The 25,729-nt window shown below is 36.4% G+C and overlaps 3 protein-coding genes across 3 annotated transcripts in view; 2 read left to right on the top strand and 1 right to left on the bottom strand.

Moving 5' to 3' along the window:
• Nucleotides 1–25,729, bottom strand: part of LOC134853964 (AH receptor-interacting protein-like) — a 567,995-nt gene that overhangs the window by 191,776 nt on the left and 350,490 nt on the right. The gene's annotated exons all lie outside the window — the stretch shown is intronic.
• Nucleotides 1–25,729, top strand: part of LOC134853965 (probable caffeoyl-CoA O-methyltransferase 2) — a 166,687-nt gene that overhangs the window by 99,061 nt on the left and 41,897 nt on the right. The gene's annotated exons all lie outside the window — the stretch shown is intronic.
• Nucleotides 724–10,142, top strand: LOC134854539 (Y-box factor homolog). The gene is made up of 6 exons (XM_063870835.1): nt 724–906; nt 972–1,069; nt 7,744–7,904; nt 8,324–8,645; nt 9,236–9,423; nt 10,009–10,142. The coding sequence occupies exons 1-6, from the start codon at nt 819–821 to the stop codon at nt 10,106–10,108; spliced, it is 957 nt and encodes a 318-aa protein (XP_063726905.1). The 5' UTR covers nt 724–818; the 3' UTR covers nt 10,109–10,142.

Here is a 25,729-nt window from a genome sequence, read left to right as displayed (position 1 = left end):
TTAGCCAGAAGACTTCAGTTTGACAAAACTAAGCAAAAGTAAAACAAGCGTCGTTCAGAATCTTGAAGTTCCTAGATTCCGAACATTTACAAATACCATAACAACCGAGATTAGACATTAATTTATACAGGATGATATTCGAAACAAGTACATAAGAATTTTTGTATGAAACTTTTGAAAAATGTTGTCGACCTTTTCAAGATTTGATATTCATGAAGATGAAATTTTTCATCCTGTAAAAGAGCAGTAGCATTAAAATTGTAAACTGATTTGTGAAAAACGACTATGAAAAGAGCTCCGAGACCTTGAACACAACTTGAAATTGGAAAACAACTACTGCTCCACATAAAAATATGATTTTTGTTTCTTAGGCTAAATCAGAATATGTAACATTCAACCAAAAACTACACAGCGACGGAGCGTAGAAAAAGTAGCCCCATTTAAAAACGAAATTATTGTTCAAATTATTGGTGTTCAAATGTGTTGCAATTGCACACCTAATTTTTAGTTTTTAAAATAAATTTTTTGACGAAATTTCGAAAATCAGATAGCTGCAAAATAATTTTTTTTGAAACGCTATTTGCTGCTACAAAAAAACTGTCTCATTGCTCTTTTTGTTTTACATATAAAACTGAATTTTCAATTCAACTGAGATGGAATTGCAGTTCTCATTGGAATTTCTCTTCATTTTTTGAGCATGTGATCCTTCAAATTTTAAGGTTTCAAATTTTAGACACTTGTGTTTGTTGACAGAGAGAAAGTACATGTGAAAATTAAAACATCTTTTGGATATCTTTTAGGGCCCTTGTAACATCAAAATGACCGCAGCAGCCGAGGTTAAAGATCAACAACCTCAGAGTAACACCAGTAACATCAAAGATGGGCTGGCTGACAGGAAAATAATTGGTACTTGTTGTAGTGAGTTTCTTAATTACAGAGATTATTATGAGTAAACTCTGTTTTTGTTATAGCGGAAAAAGTGACTGGAGTCGTGAAATGGTTCAATGTTCGAAATGGCTACGGATTCATTAATAGAGACGATACCCAGGAAGATATTTTTATTCATCAAGTACGTCAAATTTCTGCGTTGAATCGAACAGAAGTTTCGGATCAACCGTACAATTTCCCCACAAATCGATTTAAAGGGGAGAAAATACGGATTTTTCTTTAACTAACTTTGAGTATCGCCTAGATTTGTTCTCAAATAACCGTATTAATAAAGAAAATTGTAATAAAACGCTAATCTAGGTAATTAAGAGCGTGCAAGTGCAATCCCGCAGAATCAAATGTTAAAAACAGTTTTATTTGCGGGTTTGTATGAAATGCATATTTTATACGGACCTAATTTCCAAAATTAATACATGCTTGGGGAGGGCTTTATACGGTAGGTCACTATGGGGGGGATTGTACGTTTGATCCAGAGTTTTGGAGTTTGACTTCTTTCACGGACAAAAAAGCTCGAATTAAAAGGAACCTAATTTAACCTTTTGTTGGAAAGTAATAAAACAGTAAATTGGAAATGACATTGTTTACCAGATTTTAATTGAGAGTTGTAAAAATAGTTTATATAAAATCAGTAGCAAGTTGAAGGGTTCAACTACACTTGTGGACAAACTTAAGATCAGGTCAGCGTTTTTCTAAAATGCCAAGGGCCGGTAAGGATTTTCAAGGACCGTTATGTTTGACATTTACTTAGAGTCCATGCAAAAATTTTTTCTTGACCTAGACAGAAAAACCAATCAGTAAACAGTACAAAAAATTATCTTTTCAGGTCTGAAAACGAGTTTTTCCCAAATATAGGCCTCCCATACATGGTAATAAAACAGCATCTACCCTTTGATTCTACCATTGGCTGACTATAATTTGTGAAAGACCCTTGAAAACGCCAGTTTTCACAATGCAATAAGTTTTTCTCGAAATGATACTTTCGACCTTCTGAGTATTTGTTATGAAGGCCTGAAATCGTTATCGGTGAAGAGTGAAGTAAAAAAAATTGTTGTTGGTTGTTAGTTGCCATTAGAAAAATTATGATGCATGGTCATTAAATAAAGTGATTTTTTTCCTGAGCTCATCTGTTTCTTTAGTTGACGTTGTTGTGAAAACTTACTGCACACAGTAAAAACTGGTTTTTCAATTCTGGAATAAAGTTGTAAGTCTTTGTAACCAAGTACTGATACTTTTATAGAGGAGCTTTCGTCATTTGCTCTTGATCACCAGAAACGTTTTGTTTGGTTTCTAAGTTAATGCCGTCCGAATTGGTCTGAAATAAGAAGACGAGTGAAATAAGACTGAAAGGTTAAAACCTGAATTTCTGCTTGTTTGCTTTAGCTAGTTATTCTGACCATTTGAAAAATGGGGATGAACTTTGTATTCGTGTCTTAGTCTTTTTTTCTTTTTGTTTTCCACGCAAAATCAGGTACCACAAACAGTTGTCAGAATGGATCGAGCGATATATCATAATAAAGCTCTTTCAATCGTGATTCGAACGATATTAGAGAATTTCTAAAGTTTATTCACAGTGTTGAGAAAAACCGTTATGAAATTTTTGTTTTTGGTCAATTTTCGAACTTATATGGTGTGAGCGTGTGTCTAGACTTTCAATAGCTTATTTCAGCTTTTTTAAGCCGTGAAAATTTAGTTGTACTCAAATAAAAGTAGTTTTTGAATTTCTTAGCGCCATTTTGTAAACTAAGGTTAAAAATTCAAATTTTTCTGCAAAATTTTTCAAATTTTTTAAAACGTTTTTGTAAAATGTTTTCTTATCAATTTTCTTTAAAAACTGTTTTCCGAGTGGCTTTTTCCATGACTGTCAAGTATGCCTTTTTTTCGTTCAGATCCTTTATCACACCATGCGGGGAAGAAACAACTATTTGAAAAAATATATATTTTTGCATTTTTCTAAGACTGGTCGGAACATTCTGTGCTACTTGCACAGTAACCGGCAATCCTTGTTTACTTATCGAGTTAGAAGCAGTTTCGTTTTTTGCTAGTAATGCGGAGCTCAGCCGTGTGTGAACTAATTGATCAAACTCGTGTCCTTCGTTTCTTAGGAAAAATTCTGAAAAACCATACACTTCTTGCAATGTGTTATTTCGTCACATAGTTAATAAGTAGCCAAAAATGAAGACCGAAGAATGATTACCAGATTTTCAGAGTGTTGAATTGGCACATACTTCTTTAAGGAATGAGCGCATGAATATTTTCCGGTTTTTGAGGACACTTTTGGTCTAAAAACAAATCTTTTGTCTTATCCACGTTTATTTTAAAACCGCGTTTTGCAAAGCCTTGTGCCAATATTAAATTTCTCAAAAGACTGAGATTCCGTTTCAGCGGATATCTCAAGGTCATCTGCATATAGCATATCCCATAGCACAATGGAACGACAGTTTATCGTTGCAGCTTCCATTACTATTATAAATAACAATGGGCTAAGTTCCGATCCTTTATGCAGATTACACCTACTTTAGTTTCGAAGTAAGCACTGCATCCTTGGGGCCGGTGAACTCTGGGTTTCGACTCAGTGTGCAGATATATTTTTAGTCATACCAGATTTTCGGGAACTCTGTTGCCGCAGAGATCATGGGATCAGTTCCCTGGGAATACGGTCAAAGGCTTTTTCGATCAACAAATGTGATGCAGGGGTTCTTTTCTTTTCCGCAAATGGTTCCTTCAATAACGACACGTAAAGCCAAATTGCATCTCATATTTTTTAATCAAATGTATCAGACGTTTTTCTTGTACTTTTTTGATAATTTAAAATGCGTGTTCCAGTAATCGTATGCCTCTGTAGGATCCACGTTCTAACGGACTGCCTTTTTTGTAAAAGGTAACAGTTTAACTTTCACGCCATTCGGAGGGGATTAGATCAGAGTCCCACTTCTCCTTAAGGACTTCAAAAAGTCCACAATCCTCAGCAAATTTTATCATGTCCGATGTTATCCGTGTTGGTCCACGGCTTTATTTTTTCATCTCTCTCAGTGCAAGTGTCACTTGCTGGATAGTAATTTTCTTCAATAGGCCAGCCACGGGGGATATCTTCCGTTTCAAACGGATTAGTTTCATTTGAAAGATTTGAGAAGTAGCTTTGCCGCTGCAAGAGAACATGTTGGTCACACATCTTTTTGGTCATTTTTCATTTGCTTGGCAAGGCGGAACATTTTATGACCTGCCTCCATTTTATGAAGTTTTTTCTCACGGTTTCTGGTTTGGTTCTTTTTTTAGCTCCAGTAACTAGCTGTTTTTCGACTGTTTTCTGCCTCCGATATATCAGCCGGTGTTCTTCATTTCCAGACCTCTGCCACTTTTTCTAACAAAAAAGCTCGAATTGAAAGGAACCTAATTTAACCTTTTGTTGGAAAGTAATAAAACAGTAAATTGGAAATGACATTGTTTACCAGATTTTAATTGAGAGTTGTAAAAATACTTCATATAAAATCAGTAGCAAATTGACGGGTTCAACTACACTTGTGGACAAACTTAAGAACAGGTCAGCGTTTTTCTAAAATGCCAAGGGCCGGTAAGGATTTTCAAGGACCGTTATGTTAAACATTTACTTAGAGTCCATGCAAAAATTTTTTCTTGACCTAGACAAAAAAACCAATCAGTAAACAGTACAAAAATGATCTTTTCAGGTCTGAAAACGAGTTTTTCCCAAATATAGGCCTCCCATACATGGTAATAAAACAGCATCTACCCTTTGATTCTACCATTGGCTGATTATAAGTTGTGAAAGACCCTTGAAAACGCCAGTTTTCACAATGCAATAAGTTTTTCTCGAAATGATACTTTCGACCTTCTGATTATTTGTTATAAATTTTTCTGAAGGCCTGAAATCGTTATCGGTGAAGAGTGAAGTAAAAAAAATTGTTGTTGGTTGCTGATGCCATTTGAAACATTCTCATGAATGGTCTTTAAATAAAATGGTCTTTTTCCTGAGCTCATCTGTTTTTAAGTTGAAGTTGTTGTGAAAACTTACTGCACACAGTAAAAACTGGTTTTTCAATTCTGGATTAAAGTTGTTAGTCTTTGTAACCAAGTACTGATACTTTTATAGAGGAGCTTTCATTTGCTCTTGATCACCAGAAACGTTTTGTTTGGTTTCTAAGTTAATGCTGTCCGAATTGGTCTGAAATAAGAAGACGAGTAAAATAAGACTGAAAGGTGAAAACCTGAATTTCTGCTTGGTTGCTTTAGCTAGTTATTCTGACCATTTGAAAAATGGGGAGGAACTTTGTATTCGTGTGTCTTAGTCTTTTTTCTTTTTGTTTTCCACGCAAAATCAGGTACCACAAACAGTTGTCAGAATGGATCGAGCGATATATCATAATAAAGCTCTTTCAATCGTGATTCGAACGATATTAGAGAATTTCTAAAGTTTATTCACAGTGTTGAGAAAAACCGGTATGAAATTTTTGTTTTTGGTCAATTTTCGAACTTATATGGTGTGAGCGTGTGTGTAGACTTTCAATAGCTTATTTCAGCTTTTTTTAAGCCGTGAAAACTTAGTTGTACTCAAATAAAAGTAGTTTTTGAATTTCTTAGCGCCATTCTGTAAACAAAGGTTAAAAATTCAAATTTTTCTGCAAAAATTTTTCAAATTTTTTAAAACGTTTTTGTAAAATGTTTTCTTATCAATTTTCTTTAAAAACTGTTTTCCGAGTGCCTTTTTTCTATGACTGTCAAGTATGCCTTTTTTTCGTTCAGATCCTTTATCACACCATGCGGGAAAGAAACAACTATTTGAAAAAATATATATTTTTGCATTTTCCTAAGACTGGTCGGAACATTCTGTGCTACTTGCACAGTAACCGGCAATCCTTGTTTACTTATCGAGTTAGAAGCAGTTTCGTTTTTTGCTAGTAATGCGGAGCTCAGCCGTGTGTGAACTAATTGATCAAACTCGTGTCCTTCGTTTCTTAGGAAAAATTCTGAAAAACCATACACTTCTTGCAATGTGTTATTTCGTCACATAGTTAATAAGTAGCCAAAAATGAAGAGCGAAGAATGATTACCAGATTTTCAGAGTGTTGAATTGGCACATACTCCCTTTAAGCAATGAGCGCATGAATATTTTCCGGTTTTTGAGGACACACTTTTGGTCTGGAATCAAATCTTTTGTCTTATCCACGTTTATTTTAAAACCGCGTTTTGCAAAGCCTTGTGCCAATATTAAATTTCTCAAAAGACTGAGATTCCGTTTCAGCGGATATCTCAAGGTTATCTGCATATAGCATATCCCATAGCACAATGGAACGACAGTTTCTCGTTGCCGCTTCCATTACTATTATAAATAACAATGGGCTAAGTTCCGATCCTTTATGCAGATTACACCTACTTTAGTTTCGAAGTAAGCACTGCATCCTTGGGGCCGGTGAACTCTGGGTTTCGACTCAGTGTGCAGATATATTTTTAGTCATACCAGATTTTCGGGAACTCTGTTGCCGCAGAGATCATGGGATCAGTTCCCTGGGAATACGGTCAAAGGCTTTTTCGATCAACAAATGTGATGCAGGGGTTCTTTTCTTTTCCGCAAATGGTTCCTTCAATAACCACACGTAAAGCCAAATCACTAATACACCCAATAATAAACTCACCAAAAAATAATCGAACATAAGTAAAATCTAGTTTGGTTAGCTTGCCGTTGTGGGAACATACCGTGCTAGTTGAACAGCAATCGGCTATCATATGATTTTCATTTGCAGCAAAACCAAAAATCAATTGAATCAAAAGTTTTGACGGAGATTTTCTTTTCGTGAAAATTGCTGGGAATTACTAATGAAGATGCCCGATTTTGTTCTAAAATTTTTCTTACATGCATGCGAAGTTTCATCTCTTCTGTACATGTACATCATATACAAGGACAGGACAAGCTCAAAATAACAAACAATTTAAATCAAAATTCTGCTAAATGAGTGAATCAATTGGCAGAAGTATTTTTGGAGCTGTCAAGGTTTCGCAAAATACACATAGTTTGAGAAATTGTACCTGATGTAGCAGTACCACATTTTAATACAAGACTAACGATTGCTCTATGATTAGCACAAAATAATCCGACCAAATGTCAAATTATTCAATCAACTATCAAAAAGAATAAGACACTTTTTTTGACATGTATGCATTTTATCAAAAAGCCGTTGTGTTGGATTGCTTGAGTGGACTGAAATTATGCTCAAACTCAAGTTGAAGTAGCTTAAGTTTGTAAAAAATCTTTCCAAAAATTGTGACTAAGTATTAGTAGTGAGTATTATTAATCAATTGAGCAACATTTTCGAACCGGTTTTTTCTAGACACACTAATTTTGTTACCCTTGCGATAAGTAAGGGTATTGCAACCGGGTACTAGATTTTTTTCGCATTCTTTTATTCTTTTTTACATTTATATTATTTCGGCTAGCTGCTATGTTAGTTCTGTTTTATGGTAAGTTTTGCGAAGCTTCGCTTGACCTCTGTTAAAATGTCTTTTTGAAATCCGCATCAAGACTTGAAGGGTTTTTTATTAGTATCACTTAAACCTTTAACGACTTTTTAACCAGCCGAAATCGCAGAAAAAAACATCCTAGTAAAAAGAATAAATTGTGGTCTCAACAGTATTCCTCGAAAAAATTCTCATATAAGGTTGTCTAGATTTTGTTATTTCGATTCTGGGTTACTTGTTGCTTAATTATGGGAATAATTAGTTTAGTTAATCCGCATCAGTCAATATTGGACTCTAGTAAGCATCGTTAATTTTGCTGAATGTGTTTAGACTGCAATTGTTAAAAACAACCCGCAGAAGTTTTTTCGAAGTGTTGGCGACGGTGAGAAGGTTGAATTTGACGTGGTTGTTGGTCTCAAAGGCAATGAAGCGGCAAATGTGACAGGGCCATCTGGTGAACCGGTTCAAGGAAGCATCTACGCACCCGACAGGTAAAATTAGTCAACAAAAAGACTTAAGACTCTTCGTGAGACGGCAATTGATAGCGTTTCAAATAGCGACAATCCTCGCAGAACAATTTAGCAACAAAATAGAAAGCTTCAAGTTGAATTGATTTAGCAATACACAGCAAACAAACGAACATGTCTTAGAAAGAGTGGTTTTCGATATCTAAGGCTTCAAAGAACTGCTAAGGAATGAATATTGGTTAAATTGTTTTGCGACGAGTTGTTGCTTTTTATGATTGCGACGAATTGTCACCATACCGAGAAAACTTACGATACTCCAAATTAATTGTGAGGTTTGTGAAATATTCCACAATTTGCATGGCGAGAAAATCATAGTCTAGTTAAGCTTAACTTTTTAACCTCCAGGTTGGGCTTCAGGATTAACAAAATATTTTTTGTTTCAGATCTCGGAACTTCGGGGGCCGGGGATTCAGAGGCAGAGGAAGAGGACGTGGGGGGTCGAGATTTTTCAACCGTACTCGAAGAGTAACAAACGAGAGTAGTGGCGCAGAAGGCGAAGAGAAAGGGGCCGGCGATGAGAGAAGTTTCAGGGGGCGAGGGAGGGGATTCAGGGGTGGAGGATTTCCGCGCGGTGGGTTCAGGGGCGGGCCTCCTGGTCCCATGCGGGGAATGAGAGGCATGCCTCCCCCGTTCCGAGGGGGATACGGGCCGCCGATGCAGCCTCCGCCGAGGTACTTCCGCGAAGACATGATGTTCGGTGGATATGTGAGTAGATGTCTTTTTCATTCTAGTTTTTTATCAGTTTTGGTACAAATCATAGAGAAGCTACGGATAATGGCTTTTAATTTTTAACAGTTTTTGTGGGTGCATCATTATCATGACCTGTACAGTGAACCCTGGTTTAGAGTCATGAACGCAGTGAATAGTCTTTTATAATTCTTGGTGTTTTTTGGTTTTTTTAAGCTAAAAATCTTTGTTCACGCTCAATTTTGTTTGTTCGCGGTTTGACTTTTGAATTCTTTCAATGTTCAGTTGCTTTCCTTTGTTAAAAGGTGGGCAAACTTCTCTACTGAACAGCTAAAGTGTAAAGGTCACAAAAAAGTTGATCGAATTCTAGTTTCGAAAGTGTATTTTAATTTAAGATTTTCAGCGGAATAAAAACTTTACCCAGTTTTCACAAGATTTTTTTCCATGAAATTTAAAAATTGAAGTTTTTTCAGAAAATTAATTCATTAATTTTGTTCAATTTTGCGTCCATGACTCTTTTCCAACTGTGTGTTGGCTATGTTTTCATTCAAAATCATTTTTGTTTCAATATCTAGTTTACTAACTTAGCCACTTTGAAATGGATTTAGAATCCAATGATGCCTCCAAGAGGTGGACAGCCGTTCAGAGGTGGCTTCCGCGGGGGACCCATGCCCCCACCCCCACCCAGGGGTATGTTCAGAGGGGGACCCAGTCGGGGATTCTTCAGGGGACCACCCCCTCCGCCCTCGTTTTTCGAGGGACCGCCTGCATTCTATGCCGGACCACCTCCCCCAAGGTAACTAGAATGGATTAACTAAACTCCGGACCAAGTTAACATCCTCCACCCCGAATTTGATTAGGAATGGAATTGCCTCGCATATTGTAAATTTTTCGATTCTGATTCGTTGAAAGTTTCAACTTGGACCAAATTAACATCCGCCCCCCTAAAACGCTTTAGAAGGAAAGGCGTCAACCTGGTCCGCCATTCCTTTAAATAAAAACAAAAGAAATAAAAGGCGTCAAGTCCGTTGTGATGCGAACAATTATGCTGTCATTGATTTTGAATAATAGCTAAGCTGACTTAGTGAAGGTGACAAATAATCGGCTTTGAACAGCTCCGAATTTAACGTTCGTTATCTTTTTCAAAGAACTTCTCTTTGGACAAGCTGCAGTTTGAACAAGCTAGCATATAACCACCTATAAACCTAAGCAATTATGCAATAGTTATGCAATTTTTGATGAACGGTTACGTTATAACGTGTAGATTGAAATAATTGACCTAAATTTTAACTTGTTAGTTGGTGCTGTTCATTTTCGGTGTGTTATTACTCGGCTGCCTTGTCCACCATTCGAGTTCTTGTGTTAAAAATGTGATTTACAGGGGATTTCTGAGAGGCGGTGGAAGGGGCAGAGGCTTCCGCGGAGGTCGAGGGGGGTTCAGGAGGGGTCAGTCTGGATCGGATGGGGCAGATGACCTCTAGGAGGAAAGAGAACTGGAGGAAAAACAACTTTTTGTGCAAGTTTTCTTTTTTGCTGGGCTTGAATGTAAATGATTGGACCAAATTGTCTGCCGCATTTATATCACGTTTTGTTCTGGCCGTTCTGCTGATAAGGATCACATCTCGTGTTTTATTTTCCCTGGGGAAAATATTTTGTCCTCGAGGGTTTCCCTGGCCTTTTTTTTGTTTTGATATCCTCTTGTGCCACCTCTTCCGCGTGGTTGAAAATAACCCATAGGTTCCTGTTTGAATGTTTCTATTGAGGTTGCTGATGTTCCAAACGGATTTGTGTTTGGAACACCAGCTTCTCTCTTTTCTCAATGATTTTGACATATCGAATTATATCCTTTAAGAGCTACAATTCTTGTGACGTCGCGGTTGTCTTCTAGGAGTTCTCGTGTAGTTGGCGACTGCAGGTTGAGGTGTGGTCTTTTTTGTTGCAATTTTCGTTGAACTTTTGCTCCAAGACATAGAAAACTTTAACTTCTTACTTCGACGTCCGAATCGTCCCAAGGTACGTTGTTGCAAAGCTCGCCTCTGTCTCTGGTTTGATTTCGTTGTTTTTCCAAGTGATTCTTTTCTCTTGGTTTCTGATATCTCAATAGCGCTTTTGAGCCTCTGTTTCTCTATTGGTTTCAACTTCGTAGGTTGGATCGGTTGGTTGTAAAATTGGAGGTTTTGCTCTTAGTAAAACTCTTACCTCTATTTCGTCTTTGGCAAACTTTGACCATTCCAGTTGTGGTTCTACTGATGCCTTTTGCCAAAAGGGGAATACTCAGGGGGGTGTTTATATCCTACTGGCTGCGCCATGTCATACCGCTTTGTATGAGCTTTTCTAGAATCTGAACGGTTGGGCAGAATAACCTAATACTTGCTAAGATCCGAGAAAAGGTAACTGAACACATGCCCATACCTATTTGATTCATTGATCGTAGCGCCAACTTTGAAAAAAAGTTTTCATCACGATCCTTGTCAAATAAATTTTTAGAGAAGAGTTATAAGCAGATTTTTTTGTCTCTCAAAAGATCCTTCGATGCACGTTCTTTGTCAAATTTCAGCGCAAATTCATTAGGTGTTGATTCAAAAACTACATATCATGGTGTCAGTTTTTTTTTGATTTTTTTGACGAAGTACTTTCATAATGAAAACACTATTTGAGTGCAGTGCTATGCAATCATTTTTAGGCTCATTGCTTTGCAAGTTTTGACCTTGAATAAAAAAAATCGGACGGCCAAAAAAAATTTAATAAAAAGACCGAAAAGGAAAAAACATTGACCACTAGTGGAAAAAAAAAACAAAATTTTGATAATTTTTATATTGAGATGAGTAAAAAATCATTTAAATTTTTATGTCACGCTTTCACCTGTAATAAAAAAACCAAAAAACAAAGTAAACATGGCCAGTGTTGGAAAAAGAAAACACCAAAATTTGGTATATTCAAGTTGGTATTTTCAAAATTTTGAGAACCAAAATACTTTTGTTTACAAATACAGTTTAGGCATTCTAGCATTTTTTCGTCACATGTCGTTTTCTGAGCTCTTTTTTCCTAACTGCCTATAAGAGTTGGAGTATGGCCGCATTTCTTTTTGAATTGTATGGTTAGGATTTTCTTACAAAGTTTTTGGGAAAAAAGAGAAAACATAATTTCTACCCTTTTGCAAATTTCGTAATTTTAAAGTTGTCTGCAAGACTAGCAAGTACTTTGATTTTTGCTCAAATTTGACTCAAAGTCGCTTTTACTACTACTCTTACGATAATTATATAGTAAACAATTTTTTTGTTCTTCATTTCGAAGCTCTTTTTGTTTTTTTTTCTGTACCTCACATAACCAAACAGAATTCAAAAACTGAGAAAATTAAACCTTTTTGGCATAAAAAATTTTGAGTACAGAAAAAGATAAGTTCAAAATTTTGAAATAAATTCGATATGGAATAAGCAATGAAATGTTCATAATTTGCCTAGAAGGAACGTGTTTCACTTTTTGTAGAAACAAATATTAACGTATTTAAAATGAGTTTCCTTTGGTCAAAACTGTAGAAGATAACGTTTCGAATGAATTAACTTTAAAAAACAAGTTTAAAACAAGTTAAAAACGTCATTTGTAATTGTTTTGAGAAAAAGTTTGGACTTTTGAACACTTTGATATGTCCTGAGGTGCTTCATTGCGAAAAGTCATAGAGAGATAAAAGTGTCTTTAAAAGCGGCTAAAAGCTGTTTTAGTTCAAACTTTTTAAAGAGTAGATCTTTTTTCTGTCTTGTAAAATGCCAGTAAAGTTTGCCTCGCACTAACATCCTCCTCCCCAATCGAAGTGAGGTCGGGTCCACATTTCACGATTGGATGAAAATATTCACCGGTTAGCGATCGTTAAACGATAGAATGCGCTACTTCATTGTTACCGTAAGCCAACAAATGAACGGAGCAATCGCGTTTTAGCCTTTTTTACTCATTTGCTTAGCCTTGCTCTGAAATCTTTAGCTTATGAGTACAGATGACATTTGCATAGGACTGTGCTCGTGCGAAGAGCCTGCATAGGTTGAAATTTTAGCCGAAAAATTAGAAGGGAAAGCCACTTGCATAGTGTCCAAATCGAGAAGACTTGGCGTGCACTCTCCAAACTGAATCGGATCGGAGGATACGGATGTGGTCGTACGATTGATGAAAGACTGCTGGACGGAACAAAAAAAAGTTATTAGAAGTCTATCAGCATGCTTTCGATTTCGAAAACTCTTTTGATGCTCGGGGCAAGATTTACTCAGACGCTTCCGAATGGCATTGTAGGAGTTTGTTTTTTTTTATTTTCGGACAAGCCATTTATGAGACAACAGTCTAGTTGCAAGATTATTCCAATTTTCGATGCTCAACCACAGCTGTTTGGCCGAGCCAACAAACTTCGTTCCGTTCTCTGATCACCTAACGAAAAACATTTCTTGCCGATCATGGATTGTTCTAATGAAAAATTAACCATCTGTGGTACCGCAACTGCTACTGCATTTGCAATAACCATATAGTGGCCTTGGACATGCTGTTCATATCGTTATCTGTAAATTATATTATCCTATTATGTAAACCAAGGTCAATTACTACGTGACCTTTATTGCTAAAAATAGAGAGCTTGTCTCTCAGATCTGTGACTTCGTACACAGTCGAACTCGGATAAAGAAATCCAAATAAAACAATACGGTTTCAACTATTAAATTAACTCTGTGAAACCAACTCCGTTTTCATTATAAACCTCAGAGGTTCTGTTAGTTACCACACCATCAAAGGCTGAGAAGTTTTGGTTTTATGTTTTCGATGCATAGTTTAAACGTGTTCCATTGAACGGAGGGCGGTACGAAGCCCCAAAACAAAAAATTACTTCAATAGTGGTACCCAGGAAATCAATATGTTGGTGAAGGTCCGAGACGGTTGGTGAAAATGTAAAGATCATCGCATCATTTCAAAACTGAGACTCGCAGGACGGCTAAAACCAAATTGGACTATTCAATTTAAGTAAAGGGTTTTGCCGTCGCCATAACTCGTTTGTTTTCAAGAACAGTGCGTTAAGGTTTAACATTTCCTTCTATTGTTTAGTTTCTAAATTATTTTTGAAAAATGTATCGAAAAAAAACTAAGCTTTCTTAAATATTGGCTTTGAAAACACTTCAGTTTTGTTTTAGGTTTTTGCTCCTTTTGTTTCAAATTATGGTAACGAAAGGCTCAGAGTTAAGGTCGATTTTGGTTCGGTTAACACACAAAATCCTTGAACAAAAGTTTACTGCATTGAACAACTCTTTTCCAGTTCCACCCTTTGATTTTTTCTGAAATTCACATTAAAAGAAAGTCTCTTTAAAATTATTTTTTTATATTAAAAACTGCATTGAAACGTGTCAGCGTGAACAGGTGATCAAATTTTCACAACATTTATAACATGCAAAGTTCCGCGTAAAAATTTTTGAGCAGCTTTTTTTGCTATTTTACGAGGGGGGTGGGAAACTGGAAAAAACTCTTTAAACACCCTAACTAATTTCTTGTTCTTACAGGTAACTTTTTTCAGCTGATTCTTTGTTAATCATTAAAATTTGACCTAACTAGTTAGCATTATTATTTGATAAATCAGCCTTATAATTTTTCAAAAGATTTACATCAGTTCATTTTCAACTTTTTTGTGTTTTATTTTAGAAATACTGGAAACCAACAAAAAAGTCTAGCTTGTGACTTCAAACTGATAGCAGTAACTGAGTTTGAACTGTTGGCAGTAATTGAGATTAAACAGTTGGCACTAAATGAGGTTGAATTTTTGGAAAACCTTGCTGATGACCCACACAAAACTAGCTCTTTTTTCAAGACTTATCTCTATATGCTACTGGAATCCACAAATAAAAGCGGATTTTGCTTGCGTTTTGGGAATTCCGTTTACAATTTGCGGATTCCACTTACAATTCACAGATTCTGCTTGCAATTACAAATTCTGCGTCAGTGTAGTTTGAATATACACATAATTTATTATTTAATTATTGATGCCACAAACGGTTTTGGGTTCCGCAAAAATTTTTGCTGATATAGCAAAATTGGATTTTGTTTTAGAAATGTGCAATAACATAGTGTTTTAGCTAATTGATCGTGGAATCCAAAACAGCAAAAAAAAATTGAAAAAAAAACTAGCAATGACGTTAATTCGCGACAAATCTGTTTTTGTCCATTTGTGGAGTCCGCTGACGTTTCAAAAAACACACGGTTTTGTCTCGTAATGTTGAAAAATTTCAGAACAAAATTTTTTTTCCAGTCTTTTTTTGAAAAAAAAACTTTTGTCCAATTTACCTATTTGGCTTTTTACACTCCCTCCTCTCATTTAAGAAATATCTTATAAGTTATCATAATATAATCAAACTCAGCATAGTGAAAGAACTAACTATTGTGTTCACTTTTAATCTTCGTACCTTACATCGTAACATCACGCATTCAGACATTAAAACACGTGCAACAACTGAGAAATATATGCAATGTGGGGGAAAGGTTTTAATATAATATGTGGGGCCAGTTTTAATATGGACATTGAGTTTGCTACAGTTCTAAGTTTTTGTTTTCTTTCGTCACGCAACGCTCAACAATGGCAGCTTTTTTCTACTTCTTCCAATTACTTTCAAGTTTCCTGATTTATTATTGTCTTACATGTTTTTATGGCTGAATGCGAAATGTTTCGATGAAAAATATGAAGAACATATCTGTTCACAATTGTTAATTCCTTCACCATGCCAAATTTCATTGCATTAAGACAATGCCAAATTAGGTTTTTGAATTTGAAATTGAAGGATGGGGAAATGGAAAAAGCTATGAAATGAAAATCAAAATATGCACGTTTTTTTTTAAATTGACTTTTCATGTTATAAACATGCAATAAAACGTGTCAGAGTGAAGATGTGACCAAACTTTTTCCACATTTTTTGCATGCAAACTGCCGTGTGAACACTTTTGAACAGTTTTTTTTGTAATTTTATGAGGGTAGGGGAAAATCGGAAAGGAGGCATAGAAAAGAGCCAAAACATCACTGAGTTGAAATGAAATATATTTGAATTTTTTTAGGAATATGGTCGGAGCAATCTACGTTACTTGCACAGCAGACGGCTATCCTTGCTCAAGTTTGAAATTAGTATGTAGCTAGTGGGGAGCCGGAATGCTTTCTTTTCATCCCCCCTCCCACCTCACAAAAGTATCATGTTTATGGTGTAGTTAGATGTCCTACAAAGTTAAGTATTTAGTCCAATTATCTTGGCCTAATGAGCCTGCATACCAATTTTTGTAAAAGTCGAACAATGTGAACAGAAAACTGCTGGCTCGTTTTCCTTTCCCCCACCTGCAATTTTTTATATTTGAAGTTACTGTTCACTTTAATCGATTGTCATGAAAGCATGAAAGATTAATTAGGCCATGACAAACATATTTGGTCTTCAAAATTTACCTTGTAAAACCACTCGTTAGACCATAAAGTTCATGTTTAAGTGAGGTGGGGGGGGGAAGGAAAAAGAGCCAAACTGCTAGTAAAAAATCGCAGGTGGGAGGAAAAGAAAAAAAGCCAGCTGGAATGCCTCATCTAAACAAAACAGCTATCTGTTTTTCAATATGCAATATCAGCACGTGGCACCTTTACCAAAAGTTTTGAGCTATCGAAAAGAAAACTGAAAAATTTTGACAACAAAAAAAATAATTCTTGCAAATACTGGAAGCTGAAATACAAGTTTACATTTTTTAAGACGAAAACAAGATACTGGCTCTTCTACCGTTTTCTCCGCCTGCAATTGGTTTTTTCTCCTCTCCCCCTACGCTTTTCGAAGCTGTCTTTCGTGTTATTATGGCTTATGTGTGATGTTGTAACGATGTAGCTGAATGTAACTGAGTTTTTCAAACTGAATTTCATATGTATGTGTTTGTGTGTGTGTGTGTGTGTGTGTGTGTGTGTGTGTGTGGGGGGGGGGGGGGAGGGGGGGGGGGGGGGGTTAGTGGAAAAGAGCCTGAGTTTGTTATTCGTTACCTTTGACTAATATTTGCTAGTTTTTGCTAAATTTTGCTCACGTTGTCCAATTGTCTTGAACAACTACTATCACATAAAACCTCCCCTTTTTTACAGCATAAACTTGATATTTATATTTGGTGGGGGGAGCGAAACGGTAGAATAGCCAGACTTAGAGTTTGGAAGAAAAGAGAAGAAGTGAATAAAGCAGAAAGAGGATGAGAAAGTGGAAGAGTAGAGAGAGGGGCATGGACCAGGTGGTGAATGATGCTCTCAACTTCAACACAGACCCAGTCAACTGTATGGGAGGAGGAGGAGGAGGAGGAGGAGGAGGGGGAGGGGGAATAATCAGCGAGGAGAGAGAACAGCAGATCGATTACGAACAAGTCCGGCTCTATTTATACAAGCTCTTGCTGTTTTTCAGAATAAGAGTGAAAACGATAAGAAAAAGTGGCTCTTTTTGCCCCCCATTACCCCCCCCCCCCACCTCGCACAAGCATCAGTTTTAAGGTGTAATGAGCGGGTTTACAAGGTTAAGCATGAAGAACAAAAATAATTGTCATGACCTAATTAATCCGCGTGTGATTGAATTTTATAACAATATTTTCAAGTGAAAAAAATTTAGTAAAAAATTGAAACTAGGGGAAGGAAAAAGAAGCTCTTTGTTGTTCCCCCAGCTGCTTATTTGTACAAGTAATTTTGTTGATCAAATTGTCCGACTGTTTTGAAAATTGACATGCTGACTATTTAAGTCATGACAAACATATTGGGTCTTCAAAACCAATCTCGTATAACCTCTCGTTACACCAAAAAATTGATGCTCGTGTGGGGGGGGGGACAAAAAAGAGCTAAAACAATGAACAACCACGCACAGTGGAGTAATATTTGCATCTTTATAGGAATATGCATTACTGATAGGGCTCTTTTTCTTTTCCCTCTGACGACGTTTTTGGTTCACTTTATCCGATAGTTACTAAAATTGGCACGCGAACTGATTAGATCATGACACACCTATTGTGTCCCTTATCTTCGGAACAGTAGTCGTAGGATCGATTCTGTGTGTGGTCAGATCTCCTTAATTGTGACGTGGGACAGGCAAAATGTAAACATGCCCATTTGAATACATGTGTGAGTGTGCCTGCAGTTTACCTAACACACCCTGGAAAAAAAACACAACAGGGTTTTTTCCTTTCGCCCCCCCCCCCACCTCACAAGAGCATCAATTTTATGGTCTAACGAGTGGTTTTACAAGGTTATTGTTAATACCAAATATGTTCATCATGGCCTAATTAGTCTGCATGTCAATTTTTATGACAAGCGGACAATGTGAACAAAAGTGTTTTTTTTTTTTGTAAAATTTTGAAGGGGTGGGGGGGGGGGAGGAAAAAGAGCCTACAATAGCGCATGTATATATGCAGCTACCACAGCCTGAAAATTGTTTGTCGGCTCCTCTGTGGTACAACAATAGGGAGGAGGGTAAGGGAAAATGAAAAAAAAATTAAATGAAATTCAAATGTGGGGACAAAGTAAAAGAGCCGGATGGGAGATATGTGGGGAAAAAAACGGCTCTTTTTCCTTTTTCCCCCACTTGCAATTTTTTACAATTAATTTAGGGGAGCGGTGGTGAAGTGGTTACGTCTCCGTCTCTCAATCGGAAGGAGGGATGTTCGAGGCCCACCATGATCCGTGCTCGTTGCTTGAGGGTGAAGCAACATTACCCAGCCCAGAAAAATATCCAAAAAATTTGTATGTAGTTCTTAAACAGGGGCACAACAGCGGTTCGCCGTGATGAGCTGTACAGCTCTTGTGTTGGTCCTTTCCCCCGTGGATAAATGGTCTTAACTGTTCACATTGTCAGATTGTCATGAAAATTGACATGCAGACTTATTAGGCCATGAAAAACATCTTTGATCTTCGAAATCAACCTTTTAAAACCACTCGTTAGACTAGCATATTGATGCTCATTTGAGATGGGGGGAAAAGAAGAGCCAAAAAACGGCATTTCAGAACTATTTTGATGCACAGGGCAAGTGGTCAGGATTTGAGATCACACAAAATTGTGCACAGGTTTTTGATGGGGTAAGATGTTCCCGAGTCGCGGCACCAAGCCGATCGTTTTCACAGTATGTTTGTCATGGGTATCCTTTGGAGCGGCGGGTAGAATCATTGTTCTTTTTTCTGTGGTACGATTAAACACAAGGTTGAATCATAAGATTGTGTTTCAAAGTAGTTTTATCTAATTTTTTTTGGAATTTTCTACAAAAAATACCTCCCTCCGACCAAATCCAACTGCGTAGATTGGGATTATCCGAGCGAATAAGCAAACTAACAAGCAAAGTAACCTGAGGGTTCGTCCTTCTTTGTTAGAGGTGGTTGTCTTCTACTGAAACTTTTTGGCAATCTTGCTTGTTTTTTTTTGTTTGGGAGAGTCTTCTGGCTTGACTTTTCTTTCAATTGTGTTACTTGATTGTGGTTTTCTTTCTTTTGGCTGTGCAGCTGATGAATACTGGATGAGGGTCGTTGTTTTGCTGTCCGTTGTCTTTTTCGGCGTTTGTGGGGTGAAGTTTTCAGGGTCTGTCTCCAGTGGAACCGTAATTTTTTTCTTCGATCCACTGCTACCTACTTCGATACTGGATTAACGACGTGAAAGGAAATAATTTTCCTCGAAAAGTGCGAGGTTTTAACGAGCTCAATTTTCTCACCGGGTTGTTTGATTTATGATTAATTTCTTCACCTCATATTTTCGTAGTGGATTTGGAGGAGCTAACCCTTTCGGCAATAAAATTGTCAAAATAGGGGGCACATTAGCTCGATTTTTAAATTTGCGAAGTATGCTACTTTTTGAAAACTGGTTATCTAAGGGAATTCGGCTGTTTGAGGTCATTCCCACTTTCGTCTGGTCCTCCGAGTTCTAGACTTTATCCGTCGGGTGTTTGTTTTTCTGAGGTGAGTGTTCGTCCGTGTAAGCGTCCTCGATCTTGTTGTCCGTTCTCCAGTTTTGCGCTATATTTCTAGCAATGGTTTATTTTCTTTTGTCTTAAAAGTAATTCAAGTTATTTGTGGCTAAAGATTTCCTAATGGTATTCGATTTTCTTCCGAAATGTTTCTTGAAAGGAGAACTTTTAATTGAAGATCGGAATGATGGGCGTAAAATCCAAAAAATGCGGGAACCGGAGTCACCTAGTGAAGATCAAAAAGAACGGGATGACATTGCCAGTATTTTTGTTCTTTTATTATTCACAAGTTTTTCAACTAATCCATTGGATCTATGATTGCTGACTAAGCAAAGTATTGATCCTATTTTTTTGGATTGTAAAACAATTCAAAATACTGATTTTTTCGACAAGAACCACGCTCTACTCTAAATAATTTTCCTATAACTAGAAAGTAAATTTCATCTTGGGTAGTATCAATAACGCTGTGATTCGAAGTATTTGATGTGATTTTTGCTGAAGGAAGTTTTGAGAAAAAATCAATACAAGAAAAGATGTAAAGTTTTTTGCCCCACAATGGTACCAAGGATCTTTGAAATCCCAAATTATCTCTTCCTTTGGTACAAAACGCTCGTGTTGTTTTCCAACAAATTGCTTGGAAAAAGAGGCCTAATGTAATTAATTTCCGTTTTCCGTTTTGCGTTTTCGTACATTGAGTGCAATTTATACCGTGATGATATATCTGCCTGCAGATATGATGCAACCAGATGTAATCGCTAGAAACTTCATGTCGAATTATCCTGGGTGATTCTCGCGCAGGATCTTCATGATAGCATTTCTCAAGGCAAAGAGAATTACTAATTTTCCGTCTGTATATATTAAACCTTCGGAGTCGTGGAAAACTTTTATGTAGTGGTGGAAGTATGCCCCGTATTTGAAATTTTTCAAATCCATTCGCCCTTGGAGTTCCATCACCTGTGGAAAAAATGTTGTTCTCTTCTGTGAGTAATGACACAAATTTCCTATCGAATATGGAAGTGACGTCTAAAGGTTCATCAGTCATTTTTAAAGATTTTTGCCTTTTTTTGCCATTGCTAAGTGCGTTGGATTAATTTCATCTTTATCCAGCGAACTAAAAAAAACGGTTTCTGAGGGATCAATTATATCTTTGCTATGGTACATTTTTTCAGTAGGTACACAATTTCCCTCAGGGGTAGAAATAATAAAAATTGAACTTTTCGCAAAAAAAAATAAATAAGTTTTGATTCGTGAAGGATCAAAAATTTTGACGCAAACAAATCCCTGGAAAATATTCTAATGAGTCTTCAAGACTGTTGTGAGAGGCTTCCTACTGGTATCTGGTTTCTAATTGTGTGTCAAAATGTGTGTTTTCTGTCAGGTTCACTATCTTTTGAGTGATTTTTTCAAATGCAGTTGTATGACTTTCGTTCCATAGGAATAACGGCTTTTCATTTAGTAACGGTCTTAAATTGACTGCCCAGTTTTGCCAAGAAGTGATTACATTTCATATAATTCTTTGTAGAACCGAAAATTAAATGTAATTTTTTCAGGTTTTTCGGGATCGATTTTCCTAATTGCAAAAGTTTTGTCAATTATAGGAATTAGTCTTGAGTCAAATATTTTAAAACCCAGCCATTTTATTTTTCTTCGTATAAATTTCGTTTTGAGCACTAGGTGGCAAAACTGAACTATCCAAGGTCGGTATTATTTTTTGAATTCTTTATATTCAGAAAAATTTCTTTGGAGGCAATTGAACTATCGTCCAATTCTCAATTCCATGACTCTCTGGTTTTCATTGGGCATATTTCCCAATTTGTAAAAACATGACGATTATATTGCCTCCTACGATGTTTAATTTACGTTGTTTGCTTGTAAATTAGTTGAGGGCTAATTGCCTATACGCGCTCTTCAGATCGAGTTTTGTGAACTAAACATCTCCGGTGGATTTTTTTGATGATTCAGCTACAACATTATCTACAACTTCGTGGTAATCGAGCATTTGATATTTATAAATTTCAATTTTTTTGCTTATCAATTCGAACCTAACGCTAGCTTGATCCTTTTATCTTTCTTACTAAATATGAAATTAGGACTGATAAGTCGATCTTCCTCGCAGTGTTCGAGTTTTTTGATGTGTCACCGAGACTTTAATTTAATGGGTTCCTCTTAATTTGAGGCCAATAAACGGACCAATAATCTCCTCTCCTATAGTTCGATGGTTTTATTAGCTCATGAAAAAGTGTAATTTTTGTACGTTTCATTATTTGAGCATCTCCGTATTTGAGGGATGTGAGGTTTTTATTGAACTAACTGACTTACTTGGTCTTGGAGAATGGTGATTGAACAATTTTTCTGAGCTACCTCTATTTCATTTTAGAAAGACTGTCATTGCCTAAGATAATTCGTTCATGGTTATTAGCTAGAAAGAAGGAGCATCCTTTATTGTACCATCCGCTGGAGATATCAAAATGGTGTTTTTTCGATAACATTGATCTCTGTATCTGTGAAGCCACATATAAATCCTCGGTTGCTTGGTCCATTGAATGTATTCTGACATACCAATTGCTCAACTTCAATTGGTCTCAAACATTTTTCTTTACGAAATCAACAGGACTAGCGGAATCTACTTGAATGTTTAGGCATACATGATTTGCGTCTCCCGAGGATATGTTTGATAATTTCTTTAACTAATTTTCGTCGTCATCATAAATAGGTGTGAGATTTAGCGCAGAGTAATGGTCATTTTTGCTTTGTCCGCTTTCGGTCCGGGCAATTCTAAATCCTCAGTCCTCTTTATAAGCGCGGTCTGTTTTTTCACTTGTAAACTCCGGCGAATTTTCATCATCTGTGCTATGTACAGTTTGATTAATTACAATGTTTATATTTTAACGTTGCGATATATAATTTTTTTGTGGGGTGAACTTTATCTTTCACTATAAAATCAAGTTTAACTTTCCAAAATTATTTAAATGAAATCTGGGAGACCTCGACTTTTGTGCATTTTGGACAAAAGTTTCACAACCTTCTGATCCGAAGGATAGATTAACCAAAGATCTCAGCTTTGTCAATCTCCTCAAGGTGCACTCCATTAAACTTTTTGAGTTCCGTTTTTTGAGCAGCTGCTTCTTCATTGTTGTAATATCTTTGTTCCGAAAGGTTTTTTCCAATCAAGCGCTTTTTTGGCCTTTGGTTTTAGTGTCTTCTGGGGCGTTTTCCATGATAGACGTGTTAGTCTGACATTTTTTCCACTGGATTTAACCAAAGATCTATAATTACGTTCTCTTTAGCTCTTACTGCTCTTCGGGAACAGATCTCTCCAATCTGACTTCGGATTTGGGTGTCGATTGTTTGAATCTGCCAGAACTCTGGAATTCCTCTCACGATAGAGTCATTACTGCTTGAATGAGCCATAATGAAATAATCTAATGCTATAACTAACTCTATTTATAAGAAGTATTAGTAAATTAAAATAAGTGAATTACTTGATTGTTGAAACGTTAGTTAAGAAGTGATCTAGATCACTCCGAGCGAGTGGAATTGATGTTGGTGAGACTAAAACTTGTTAGTAAACTATTTAAAATGAGATGTATAAAATTGGATCACAACAATTTAAAGAACTCTTTCTTGCGGATCATCAGCCAGATTATACAACAGTTCAATCTCATCTGCTGCCAATGGTTTGAACTTATTAGCTTAACACAAATATTGAAAGAATAAACACCTTTCCGATCTCAAATACTGAAAATCTGAAAACTTTTCTGATCTCGAACACTGAAAGACTGAATAATTTTCCGATCTCAATTAATGAAAAAATGAAAAATTTTCCGGTCTGAAATATTGAAAGAACGCGAACCTTTCCAATTTCAAATACTGATAAATTAAAAAAAGTTGAGATAAAGTAGTTCATGGGTATAATGCTGAACTCTTAAGAAATTTCATTTATTCCAAACACTAAAGGGGTACATCCACGACTTTAGTTGAACAATGATTTAAGGTTTGTTTATGAATTCCAGTGACAATAGTTAAACCTTTGGTTTTAATTTTCGCATTTGCTGGATAGCAATCCTAGCTAGAAGTCCCAATTATTCACGCAGGGACTGGTTTAGTTCGTATAACAAACAAAGCTACTATCCACTTATTTTTGTGAAATCTGCTCTATTTTGCCTAATTATTCCTCGTGTAGATTTTCATCACAATCGGACAATGTGAAAAAAAAAATTATTTCAGTTGTAAACATTTGCAAGTAGTGGAAAAAACGAAAACAGCCAAAATCATCTCTAAATGAAGACCGCCAAAAAATCTTGTTGTTCATTTTTGGACATCTCTGGCATCACCCCCCCCCCCCCCATCTGCACAATTGCAAATAGACTTTAAGGCTGCAGGGGCGGATCTAGATACCTTCAACTCAGGGATTTTCATCAGTTTTGATAAGTATTTTTTCGAGAGAGCGTTTGGAAACTAAATAAGAGCCAAGAGTTTGGATCTCAAACAGAGAGTGAATGATGGCGAGAATGTTGCCTCATCTACTGGTGGTGGTGCTGCATCATCATCAGCATCAGAATCTTCGTCTGACTCTTCAACATCACAGGCATCTACCACATCCAGTGGATTTGGCACAAACGATGAGTCACAATTAGTTGAGAGGAACAAAAGCAGTTCTGCTGACGATGGTAAAGCGACGGTAAGATGTGTTTACAGTCTAGCATCAAGTTCAAATTTTCGCCCCTAAAACATTGAAGGGCTCTTTTCCAGTCCCCCCTTTCAAATTCAATTTTGAAAAGCTTAATTAACGTTGTCATAATGCAATGAAATTTGGCGTGGTGAACAAATCGACAATTCTGGACAGATTGGTTCTTCATACTTTACAGCGTAAAATCACAATCATTTAGCCGTAATAACCCGTAAAACAAACATAAAACTTGTTATTTTGAAAGGGGGAACTGGAAAAGAGCCAAAAAAACATTGCATCTTTTTTAAAATCTTGATTTTTCAACTCGAGCTATGTACACGCAGCGCCAAACGATTTCAATTTGAATTTATAAAAAAACAGATATCTGCAAAATTTACAAAAAACTTATAAAGCTGTATTTGAAAAATCTCAATTTGTAAAAGCTAAAATTGAAAAATTGCTGCAGTTTTTGCATAGTTTCTTAATACGCGCGTGAAAAAATCTGATGTAATCCTTCATCTCTAGAAAAGAAAAATTTCAGTTACTTTCTTGCATGTTTCTTATCAAAATATATTATGTTTATTTATTTGGGCTCTTTTCCTGTCCCCCCTTTACACATAATGAGTTTTATGCTTGTTTTACGTGTTATTACGGCTAAATGCGCGATGTTACGCTGTAAAGCGTGAAAAACAAATCTGTTCAGAGTTGTCGATTTGTTCACCACCCCAAATTTTTTTGCATTATGACAATGTTTAAAAGACTTTTCAAAATTTAAATTGAAAGGGGGGAAATTGGAAAAGAGCCTTTATTTGATATAGGGAGCTCACTGTTTGTCAGGTTTCAAGTTTGTTTTGGCTTCAAATGAGTCACTCAAAAAACGTGTTTCAAACCTGTTGTTTTCACACATGCAATGAAAAAAAATATGAGCAGAAGGTATCATAGGAACTCTTTTTCGAGTTTTGAAAATTAATTGGACGCAAAACTTTTAAACTTTTTTTCTCTGGTAAATAGTTCTACAGTGAGACTTTTTTAGAGTGCGAATAACAGCTCTTTTCCCTTTACCCACTCGTTTCAGCTTCGTTTTTGAACAACTACCTTAATTTAGTTATAATGAAAATGAAATTTGGCATGGTAAACAATCTAACAATTGTGAACAGGTTGTTTCTGATACTTTCCACCGTGACATCACGCATTCAGCCATAATAGCAAATAAAAACTGATAATTTTCAATGGATTTTTCCTATTATAGCTCCCCCTCCATCTGCTAACGCTTAGCCGGTCTAGTTAGAAGCACTTAACGTAGGGCTAAGGCGTTATCTTTTGCAGCGCCACATCGTACAATCGAACACCCAACCATGGCAATTTTAGTGTGTGGGGACAAACTCTAGCTTCTCAAAACTACCACATCATGATCAGTTTTGGCTGCATTAGTGGTACCACCCAAAAAAACAGCATTTTGTCGCAAAAAAAGAGCTTCGTTCAACAAAATCCG

This window comes from Symsagittifera roscoffensis, chromosome 9 (genome assembly GCF_963678635.1).
Source record: "Symsagittifera roscoffensis chromosome 9, txSymRosc1.1, whole genome shotgun sequence".
In the NCBI taxonomy this organism is placed as follows: Eukaryota; Metazoa; Xenacoelomorpha; order Acoela; family Convolutidae; genus Symsagittifera; species Symsagittifera roscoffensis.
Note: the sequence above shows the minus strand (reverse complement) of the source record. Positions and strands in the feature narration are given on the sequence as shown.